We start from the raw sequence: 11,897 nt of genomic DNA, 5'->3' as shown, positions 1-11,897 counted from the left end.
ACAAGTATGCTTTTATTCAGTTTCCTCTCAAAAATAATTGTATATATCAAAAAATGCTAGAACTCCTTTCAGCTATTCTTACATCAGCATTCACAGAAGTTTTGATTTTCTGGTTTTTTAATCTTTAAAATATTATTCTTTATGAACCACAGACTTTAGCGATGGGAGAAACTGTTTCTAGAAACAATATGTACTCCAAAGTCAATCGAACTAAGCCACTTGTTTAAAGAAAGTTTTAACCATTTCTAATGAAGAACCTCTACTGTATTTCCCATTTGGAAATGGGGACCTCTACTGTATTTCCCTTTCGGATTCCGCAAGTACACTGCACTGAATTACAGCAACATCAACTGGAAGGCCACACAGTCCCAAATATTTTCCTCTTTTTCTACTCATCTCTCAGCCAAGCAGTTCTGAGACTCCAATATTCTCCCGCCTCATGCCCTCTCGGAGATAGTACCTGGTCCAGAGACTGTACGTTAAAACTTTTACTATGGCTGACGTCAAAATGTTACTAAAAAGAGAACCTAAAAAATATACAGAACTCAAGAAATTCAATGTTAACAGACCCACAGCACAAACTTGACAGTTGCAAGAACCAGAGAGGTTCCCAACTCCTATTCTTGTGTAGCTTCATCAGTAATACCAAATTCGCTAAAGCCAAAAGTCCCCTTATGTGAACATTTCCAACTGTAGCATTCCTGAAGGCTTGCTCTTGCGGCAGATCAAGTATTCCCTTACTTAATAAAACAGTCAAGATTAGGAAGTTGCGACTGTTTAGACATTCTCGACAAGTCCATAAGAGACCATACCAAAAACTCGCTTCTCCCTGCACTAACATGCTTTTTACACAAAGTCCAGTTAAAGTCAGAGCTGCTCCTGAGCGACAGAGAATCGAAGTTTTCCCCATGAGCACGGTGGCAAACGCTGTCTGCGACTTTAAGACATCCCCACTAGATGGCAACATGATTCAACAACTGAAAAAAATGTAACTCAACTGTTAGGAAGGAAAGCGCCCCAACGCTCGTGTTTCTTCTTTCCTAAAAGCAGTACTGTTCACAATCCCTTTGCACCACAGGTGGAGTTATGTTTATTGTAGGCCATGGATTTAATATGTACAAGATATATAGCCATAAAAGAGCAAGATTTGCTCTCAACTTTCAAGGTAAAATTGTTCAGTGCCATTCATAAAAAATTCACGGAGGTTTTGGCCATTTCAAGACCAAAATCCAATCCAAAGTACCCTGATTTATACGAAAACAAAAGAGGTTTTTTTTTCCTCACCTTTGCTTACAGATAAAAGGAGATTTGGATCTCTTGGATGGAATTTCAGTTCATTGATTGCATTTCCATGGCCCACGTAGTGCTGGGATAGAATTCAGAGACCAAGTTATCATTTCCCTTCATGTTTACGTGTATTTAGAAGACATACGTTTCATGCCTTACTGAAACGCAAGCTGTATCTCGAAGTTCTGAGCACTCACCTTTATGCACTGCATTGTAATAGGATTAATTATCCTAATGATACCCCTGGACCCTGCTACAGCCAGAAGAGGATGGCTTGTATTGCTATCATATGTCCACGCACAGGTATAGAAATTTTCATCTGCCTACAACATCTTACGTTAAGGAACACAGAAGAAACAGGAGATTTGTTTGTTTGCTCGAAGTTCTGAGCACTCACCTTTATGCACTGCATTGTAATAGGATTAATTATCCTAATGATACCCCTGGACCCTGCTACAGCCAGAAGAGGATGGCTTGTATTGCTATCATATGTCCACGCACAGGTATAGAAATTTTCATCTGCCTACAACATCTTACGTTAAGGAACACAGAAGAAACAGGAGATTTGTTTGTTTGGTTTTTTTAAACAACATGATTTTTTTTTTAAGTACTTGTTGCTATTTTATGCAAGTGCCCAGGAGTCTCTACTGGACCCAATAAGAAAAGATACATGACCCTGCTACAGCCAGAAGAGGATGGCTTGTATTGCTATCATATGTCCACGCACAGGTATAGAAATTTTCATCTGCCTACAACATCTTACGTTAAGGAACACAGAAGAAACAGGAGATTTGTTTGTTTGGTTTTTTTAAACAACATGATTTTTTTTTTAAGTAAACTTGTTGCTATTTTATGCAAGTGCCCAGGAGTCTCTACTGGACCCAATAAGAAAAAGATACATATTTGATTATACATCTGCAAATACAAGCAACATCGCCTTTTCTATAGGTGCCGGTTTCCTCACTTCTGTTCCATAACATACAAGGAACACCTTCTCTCTTTTGGCATCACTTTTCAACCTCTTTCTCCAAAACATCCGAAGACTGGGAATAAAATGAGGACGAATCAAGACTGAGTTCACAAGTTATTGACTTGTGTACTGCAAATGATCAACACAAATTATGACCACTTCAGAGCATGAAACATAATTCTTCGGCTTTAAACCCAGTTCCAATTCACAGGGAAGCTGAGACTACTGTAAAGCAGCAAATGTGAAACATTACACAAATATTAAGTGTTGGGAAGATTAAACTGATGGAGAATCAGTTTTCAAATATTTTAATATAGCGTGTTCCACGAGACTGCATTTTTAGTATTTTTTCAATAGGAAGGACTCTAGGATGTGGGAAAGAGGTAAGACTTGGACCTAACATAAGGAATGTGCCACATGAGCAAGTATTAAATCACAGACAAAACCTTCGTATGCTTTTTCCTACAAAGCCTCTTCATTTTTGATAGAGGAAGCGAACAAGTGGCTTTTTAACTTAAAAGGATACATCAGCATCCACATACGACTGCAACAGACGGATTTCTCCTTGGGAATGACATTCATATAAAGTAACCTGGAGGAAAAAAAAAAGTGGGAGAGATTGCTGCTTACTTGTGTTATTTCAAAAGGAAATCACATGCACCTGTGTACTGACTTCCTGATGGGGGGAGGTACTGTGCCTTTGTGGTTTAGATCTCATCCATCATATGTTTGCTTCCAACAGGTGGAAATGGTTTGATAAAAGAACACTCACAGCGGTCTCAGTAAAGCACCACTCCAGGACTTGTCAGCAGTCCTTCCCCTGTATTAAAATCTATTATTCGAATTGTCTTAGTAAGATTAAACTCTATTTGGAATTAGTTACTGCAGCCACCTCTAATGTGACTTGGTCTTTTAATGAGCCACTGATACCTTGTTTAATCCTAGTTTAGCACTTTTGGTAACTGCCAGGTGGAACAAACCTGGAAGTGAAAGGCTTCTTAAACAACACTTGCACAGAATGCACTTCAGGAGTTATTTTCAAGACTGAAATGACATAGATCCTTGTTCAGAAAAAGCCTATAAATTCACTCCACACAGGCCATTAATTTAGCTACTGAGCTGCCTGGCATCATTGCAGACACTTCCCATCCCGTTTTAGAGCATATGACCTTTTGGAAACAATAACATCTATGAAGAGTAATTTTAGTGCAAAGATACATTTATGCGCCTCTCTTCCTTATCCCATGTTTATATTACTGAAGGATTTTTTTCTTTACTATATAGGCTAATTCCCAAATAGCTAACACATGACTTCATAAAACAATCCAGAGGATGCAACTCTCCCAGATAACAGATGCTACGTACCTCAGAAATAAAGCTTTCTGTATGATGTATCCTGTGTCCGTACTAAACACAGGTAAAGGGACTGGTTGAAAAAAAAAAAATGCAAGCGGAACCACAGGGAAGAGCTTATGGTTAAAAACAGATTACTCACTCTGTTGCTGCCTACAGTGGCAAAAACAAGAGGATCACCTTCTTTACTGTGCCAGTTAAACTGGACTCCAAACAAAGGCTGACCATGGTCCTCCTGTAGATGTAAAGTAAGATTAGAGAAAAAAAAATAAAACCCACAGGCCTATTATTTCTGTGAAATTCAGCTGTGGTGGTAAACAGTTTAATTGATATGTTTTCCTCCTCAAACTACTGGGTTCATATCCAGTATAATTTCAGATAGTGAACAGTTAAAAAGAACAGTTTTATAACATCACATTTTAACTTGGCTGTCTTAAGAGAGGTTAAAGGAATATTCCGCCCCCCACCTCTTTCTTCCCCACCCCCCCAAGCTTTTAAAAAGTGAAGGGGAAGAAAAGTTGTCTCACAGTTATGGCCAGAAGCTGGCAGAACTCCTGAGTTATATTTGCAGCTCTACTACTTTGTTTTGCCATTTTCAACAAGGCAACCTCTGCATCTAAGTCCACATCTATATGCATTTTATACTGTCATAATTACTTCCACACAAGGATTTACAACTTCACAGAGAAGAATTATTAGGACAGAGAAGAATTATACTGGTATAAGGGTGGAGAAGGCCCACATTTAACTATTACAGCACAGTTAAGTCTTGCAACGCTATCACAGACACGACAAACTCACTCCAGCATGTTACAATGCTGCTGCAAAGTTCACGTCTATGAAGTGTTTTCAGATCGCCTTCACAAACAGTTACCAGCGAAATGCCAAGTATTATTTTTATACAGCTTACATCAGTTTAATAAAGGAAAAAAGAGAAGCAGATATGTTTATGAATTGTGATGAATATGGCGGTGCTTGTTAATAATTGATAACAGTATTTTGGCCTGTCCTGACAGGATGTTTTCAGTAAGAATAATGTTCATTAAAGTGCCTCCCCACAGGGGACTGTCTGGGACAGTGCAGGCAGGAAGGAAGTGTCTCATGACGGCTGTTAAGCAGCCTTCAAATGGCAGTGCTTCAGAGACAACACGAGAAATATTAGCCCTGGCAGCTCTGGCCTAGCCAAGAACCAAAGAATAAATTTGAGGAGGGGGTGTGGGTGGAGAGTCCAACACTACTCAGAAAAAGAAAAGTAAGGATGTCTGGAAGAATTTAAAATAGCATTATTTACTGAGAAAGGCAGTATCTGTTATTAACAGACATGGCTAGAAGAGCTAGAAAGAGAAAGGAGAAAATCTTTCAGAGATGAAGGCCCTCCTGCAATTCTTAAAGAGAGGTAACAACTTTCAAAGCTGCATACAGATTAAAGAGAATTGTTCAAAGTTTAACTTGAAGTATTACCCATCATAACATGAAAGAACAGACCAGTGGCTTTATGTGATGAGGGATATGGGATATTAGCAAAGGGAAAAGAAGCAAGGTTATTAGTGACCCCACGACAGAAGGAAAAAGCAGGTATTCAGCATCTATGAAGCATTACAGTTTAATTAGAAATGAAGAATGAGGAAAACTGTATGCCATAAAATTGCATACGCAAGGCCATGATTTTTAGTGTCCAATAAAGTCATGAATTTTACTTTCTAGGCTTATTTTTTGAGTGTATTTAAGTCTCGAAGAGAATGGCTGAGAGTTCAAATACAGAATACTTAAAAAAAAAATTCCACTAATAATTAGTTGGTTTTGAATTTCTGTGTGAAAGAGTCCATGCTGGTGAATACTGAGGGCTTTTGACATACTGCATGAAGATACCACAGGTAAAATGCACGGATTCTTACTGCTTTATTACAGAGATATATTAGCAGGTTTTGTGCTTGTTTTTCTGGAATAACCTTGTTCTCTGTCATGTGCACTGTTTCTGATAAATTTAGTGAAATGAGAAAAGTGAAGAGGAAGATGTTCTTCCCCCTCAAGATACAATATTTTGCTAGCCTAAGTTGTGATAAGTTTGTGATTTTCTAGGTAGGACCCAGACTAGGGTGATACGTAGTAAGTAGAGAGATAAAACAGAGGACTATACTGTTCCTATATTTCTGTATTTGAGTACATATCTAAAGTATTTAGTAAGCTTTTCCAAAGACAACCTATTTCCCTGGAAAAATTACTCTGAGACAAATGTCTTTAGACTACTTACATCATCCGCATTACATTCCTCACATCGAGTGCTACAACCTCCAAGAGCCTGACCGTACATATCGCAGTTTTTCTGGTGTTTAATGGATGAAGGGGTCAGGCAGAGGCTCTTGCAAGAAGTCAGTAGGATATCTGAAGAAGTTATGCTCAACTCATTTAAACTACCATCATCCTCACTGGTCAGAGACAGCACATAGCTATTTTGATAATACTTGTCCGCTCCAATTTTTGTCCCAAGTGCTAAACAATGAAGCAGATTTTTAAAAACATTACACTTTTAGGTGCTGCACATTATGGTTATCCTGAGATGCCAAGTATATCACACAAATCTGACCACTGCTTTGTACAGACAGAAGAGTGACCCAGATGCTGGTCCAAAAGTAGGATGGTGAAATGACATCTTGACCCTGGCATGAATAAAGGGCACAAAACCCAAAGTACTCAGGTTCGTCATGCACCAGAGAAAGAAGGCGGAGGAGAAAATAGACCTACAGTTGTTACAAAAACAAATCAATAAATAATCAGTGGTTAGTTCTGCCCTTACTCACTCAACGCCAACTCAGGTTCAGTCAGATAATAAGACTAGACCTGTTTTTAGACTGAAGGCAGTGAAGTAAATACTATGCCAACACAAAAAATAATCACCTGCAACTACATGAACACATTTTAATATGCTGTCACCCACACTGCCAGCAAGGAACCAACTGACCACACATGCATTTCCAGTTCCCAGAAGTGGAAGCAAGCCATTATTGGCAGTGGTTTTAGTTACCTCTCCTTTACACATCAACAAGCTAGAATCCTGCATGTGGCTGGTTACTGATTCCCAGCTCAGGGGACAGCAAGTAGAAGCCGAGAGAAAACACTGGACTGCTAACAACCACTGAGCCACTCCCTAAGCAAGAGCAAAGGCAGGGCAAATAATAGCATTGTTTTAAAGGGAGCACATCAAAGCAGAATACACACAGTTCTTTGCTGGAAGATTTATAAGCAAAACATATATGGATGTATGTGAGGATGTGCGTCTGTTAGCTGTATATGCTCATTTATAAACTACATTTCCATTCAGCCCACAGAGAGCAAAGATTTTCCAGTACACCTTACAGTAACTTAGTACTGCAAAAAGCAAAAAAAAGAAAAAGGGACAGTTTAACTTAGTACTGCAAAAAGCAAAAAAAAAGAAAAAGGGACAGTTTTTTATTTCCTGTCATTTTCCAAGTTATATTTTTGTTTTCCTGATGCTTAAATTTCACCCAAAATAACTTCCACAGTAGTGTTTAAAAAGCATATTTAGCAAGCACTGAGTTTTTCAGGCTGAATCATAACCATTTAACATTCAAAGCAGACAGTAATGGCCATATTTCTTTGTTTCCCTAAGAAAAAAAGTAAAAAGCAAAATAAAAGGGAAAAGCAAGAGAAGGAAAGTGGAAAAACACATAATTTATACATCCCTAAAGAACATCAAAATTAATCTCCATGTCTTTAAATCATGTTGACTTTTCATTATTTTCAGTACATGCACCTTACAGCATAGTTCAAAGACATATAAACTATGGGATATATGATGTGATATCCAAAGAGTCACAAGTGTCTTCCTGAATCCACATACAACATTCAATCGTTAAGAGTTTATCTCCACAGTATCTGCAAAATTAGTATGGAGGAACAGGAAAAAGAAGAGAGAGGCTTCCTCAAACATGAAGTAAAAAGGAGTTACCAAATTTGGCTGCTACCTAGTCTTTATATTAACATGCATATTTGTTATTATTAGCATTAATTTCAGTTCAAAGAGAAATGGGGAAAAAAAGATAATAAAAATATCCCACTTTGCTGAAACGCTACATTTACTCCCGAACAGCTTGCTTCCACTTGCACAGGAATCTGGTCCCAGGCCCTGATCCAAATCCACAGAAGTCAGGGATTGCTTAACTTCATAGGGTTACCCTATAGTGGGGCCTGGGTTGAAGTTGGGGTGAGGGATTGTTCTGTTTTCCCAGAAGGCACTTGAAAAGTACTACCCCCTTTGGAATATTTGGTCTGCAGACAGAAAACAAATATGCTTAGCAAAACTCAGAACTTGTTAAATGTTTGGGTGCTGAAAGGCCTGCGCCTGTGTCTGAAGCATGTCTTGAAGCCACAAAAAGCACTACCTGCAGGGGCGATTCGTGCAAATCGCAGAAACAGCTGCCTACTGAGGTGAAAATGAAAGAGCCTCCCCTCCTCCTATACCCTGAAAGAACTGGAGATAATGTGTTTTTTGAAGTATAAAAATTAAGATCAACTTGTTTCCCAGATACTTTTGTCAGTATAACTTCATATCACAATTTTCCAGTGGCAAAACTCCTTTATGAGGCTTCCATGCTCCAAACCTCTCATCCCCTCCCGCTCAGCTACCCCAGCATTTCAGTGAGGCAGTCTGAAGCCAAAGTTCAGAAACAGCTACATCAGCACAGCTCAACAGCGAAGCGTGGGGGAATGACAAAAACCTCTTAAAGTCATTCTGCAGAAAATACCCGCTATGGAGCTGCACGCATCCTCGTTAGCTAAATATAAAGTTTAACAAAACTCCCATCTTGTTCCAGACAAAATCTTTCCTTTATTTAGAAATCTTATAAAAATCAAATCAGATGGCACATTTACAGCTTTTGCCACATAAATACCCCACACAAGGCTGGGGAATGAAAAGAAAAACATCCTGACAGTGTAAAAGAATCAAAGAAAAAATTCATTCAGTTCACCATAGTCTGTCACCAGTGCAGAAGAAAACAGTAATACCCTAAAACACAAGAACGGGGAGTAAAGACCATGAATCCACATCCCTTAATACCATCAGGTGTTATGCGGGAAGATAAACATGACCTAGATCAGGTGCGAACACATAATCACAATGCTTATGATAAATTAACCAAATTGCACTATATAGCATTTATGACAATTGCCAGAGGACAGAAAATATCTGGTCTGGTAAGTGTGAGGAAAAAGCTACTCCAAGATTGTTGGGTTGTTGTTGCTTTGTTGTTTTTTTTTTTTTAAATACATTTCAACAGGTAGAAAAATCTGTACAGGTTCTGTGCTTTGCATCAAGTTGTCACAGGTTTTGTTTTATTTGAATTTGTTTATCCAGTTTCTTATCTTTATCTCAAGCAACTACAGCTTCAATGAAATACATAATTATAACATATCACACATAACTTTGCAAACCCATACAAAAATTGGGTTAATTGCAGCACTACCTACTGTTTCCTACTTCTCAGTACCCTTTTTCTTCAAAACTTCAGCTATTCCAAGAAAGGTACTTTCCAAATGAGCACGGAACATAATTGCATACAGATATTTAAAAATATCTATCCTGACACTGTCTTACAGTCAACATTAACATTACTGCCAGCAAGTGGTACCCAGCATTCCCATGTTGAAGCTTACACATCCTTACCTTTAGGCTATTTACACATTTGAAGGAATATTTGCACTTCTTTGACTTCCATTTTCCTTTCCCCCAGCTTTTTCTTCCCGGTGCATTAGGAGTGTTTGTTGGTGTATCAGGGCGTTCGGTGTTAGTACCGCTTTCAATACTAACAGCATCATCCTGAAAACATTAGAATGTAATAAGAATATCATTAACTGCTGTATAAACTCAACTAATTTTGCAGCACTTGGCCTTTTCACTTTTCCTTCTTCTCCTCCATAAGAACAGAAGATCTCCTAGGACTTGGTGTTACTTAGATTCACATATTTAAATCTATTACTAACATAATAGCATTCCTCCCCAGAAACAGAACATGAGTCACATGGACTAATCCAAGAGGGAGAGAGGTGAACTGTGATCTAGTGAAGTTTCTTCAGAATACTGGTAGCTGCTCTTAAGAAAACGTCTAAAGATAAAGTGGTCGCTTTCCGTAGAAAACATCTTTGACATAGATGAAATAAGTACTTCTGAAGTACTGAAGGAAGAGGTTGTTTGTGTAAAAACATTATGCTTAGCTATACCAAGAATCTAACCGTTCTGAGAGACTTCTGTACACCCTCAGCAGCATCAGGCACAGAACAGTTCTGCAATAAGTCAGCACTGCCACTAGAAGAGGAAGTCCCACCTCTCCCTCCTGCTCTTTCCTACACATATTTGCTTCAACTAAAAGCTAAAGTTAAAAAAAAAAAAATAAAATTAGCTTGCTGTCTGATCAGCTAACTAATCCAACTGGCCCTCCAACCGTCAGCAGCCAGAGCTAAGGTAAGGACGAGGAGAACTGAAAAAAGGGGTGTGCAAAACAATCCACCCAGTCGCTGAGCAGTTTTAGATCAGCTTTGGACAATTAACAGAGACTACAATTTCATACGCAGCCTGACTGCAGGACACTACTCAAAAGGACATTTCTGTTCTCTGCATCACCCATCACAGTGCACTTCAACTTCACCTGCATCGTAACGGGCAACCCTGTGCTTCCATATAAGTAAGTTCACCTTGTTAAAAATCAACATTTTTTTTTTTCCTGGCAAGGTCTGTTCACTTTCCATCAGAGCAGCAGCGGAAAACAACTCATCTCAAGGCCACGTGATTTCTAGATTTGAACTAAGAGAGACAGAGGCAGACAACAACCTGTCACTGGAAGAGATTAAGTGTAATATGAAGCTGCATCAGGAACTCCACTAGGAATAGGGAATAAGGTCAACTATAAACATTAACACACCAATTCCCACCAAACATTTATTCTTTGTCCCAGGTTCATATCTGTATCATCAGAAGCCGGTAGAGGTGTACCGGTCTTTGGTTGCCCAACCACTCTGAAGATCAGGACATCAAAAGGAAAAAAAAAAGAGGAAAGACAACACACAAGCCTGTAAGTGAGCTGCCCAAACCTGGAGTCATTCCATTCACGTTGCACCCCTAAAGGAGCCAACCCTCCCCAAATAAGCATAACTGAGTTTAGCAATTTTTATGGTTTCCAGTTTCTTCTCCTTTACCCTAAGAAATTTCAGAGCTTGCCAAATTCTCATCTCCCAAGCGCACTTGCTAGCCAGAGTTGCAATACTTTACCACACTGAAGCTTTCTTGGGACTAGTCAGATATTGTCAATGTAAGAACACCAGGTACCTGGTATGATGCAACTACAGTGAGTACCTGCAGCTACAACACATAACCAACAAACTTGCACCCGGGATACCTGTGGAACAAAATACACCCTTTCTCCAAATCAACGCTATTACGCCAACTTTTAAACAGAATCTCTGTCTTTCAGGAGTAGTGGAATCCAGTAACAAACTCTTGAAAAGGCAGTCCTTTCACCATTGGGACAGGTCACATTTTCAATAACCAGACAGCCCACATCCGTGGTCACTGATAGCCTACAACGGACACCAAAGCAAACCTGAATGCCTTTGTCACCGAATTACACTTGGATTCACAAATGCTGCTGAGCAGTAAAAAAATTCAGCAGCAGTGGTGTGGACCACCTCGAACCTGCCTGTCGTCTCACAAGCAGCACTTCCACAGGTTGTGGGGGATGTGGTCCCGATTCCTCACTTTCTGGATAAGTGCTCTAACCAGAAAAAAACCCACACTGCATAAAGCAACACGCAAATAACACCCCCTACTCCAGTAACTACATAAAATGACTGCTAGACACCCTAGATTAAGTTTATCTTTCAAGTATAAAGCTATTCTGTATCAACCACATTACTTTTGTTCTGAACACTAGATTTTAGCCCAACTTGGAGATTACAGTTCTCATTCCCTGCTGCCGCCTTCTGCTGACAGCAGCTTATAAGCACTACCCCCTAGTCCTCCTTCACCAAAGGGCTGCACACATAAATTTATGCTGCGTGTTACTCTGTGACAGTGATGACACACGACACAAAACTGCAAGAAAGATGGCAAATTTTGCTGTTTTGCAGCAAAAAAAAAAAAAAGAAAGTGACATTTTGAAGCGGACTTCGAGCCAGAGACCGCCTAGAGTTTGGGCCTCAAATTCTCCCTCACCCACGTGGAGGAAAAGTGAGTGTCTCTCCCCCAGACCCACGCCGGTCTCTCCCACCGAGGCCT

At 39.4% G+C, this 11,897-nt stretch overlaps 1 protein-coding gene across 1 annotated transcript in view; it reads right to left on the bottom strand.

The window, feature by feature from the left end:
• Positions 1–10,278, bottom strand: part of EED (embryonic ectoderm development) — a 14,551-nt gene extending 4,273 nt beyond the window's left edge. Inside the window, exons 1-6 of the mRNA XM_009281331.1 lie at positions 10,273–10,278; positions 9,294–9,446; positions 3,753–3,845; positions 2,784–2,849; positions 1,685–1,810; positions 1,285–1,366 (exon numbers count right to left, since the gene is read on the bottom strand). Coding sequence (XP_009279606.1) covers positions 1,285–1,366; positions 1,685–1,810; positions 2,784–2,849; positions 3,753–3,845; positions 9,294–9,446; positions 10,273–10,278 — 526 coding nt within the window. The remainder of the gene's footprint in view (positions 1–1,284; positions 1,367–1,684; positions 1,811–2,783; positions 2,850–3,752; positions 3,846–9,293; positions 9,447–10,272) is intronic.
• Positions 10,279–11,897: the final 1,619 nt, after the last annotated feature.

Source organism: Aptenodytes forsteri, unplaced genomic scaffold, assembly GCF_000699145.1.
Source record: "Aptenodytes forsteri isolate BGI_AS27 unplaced genomic scaffold, ASM69914v1 Scaffold180, whole genome shotgun sequence".
NCBI classification, from domain to species: Eukaryota; Metazoa; Chordata; class Aves; order Sphenisciformes; family Spheniscidae; genus Aptenodytes; species Aptenodytes forsteri.
This window is presented reverse-complemented; position numbering and strand designations above follow the sequence as displayed.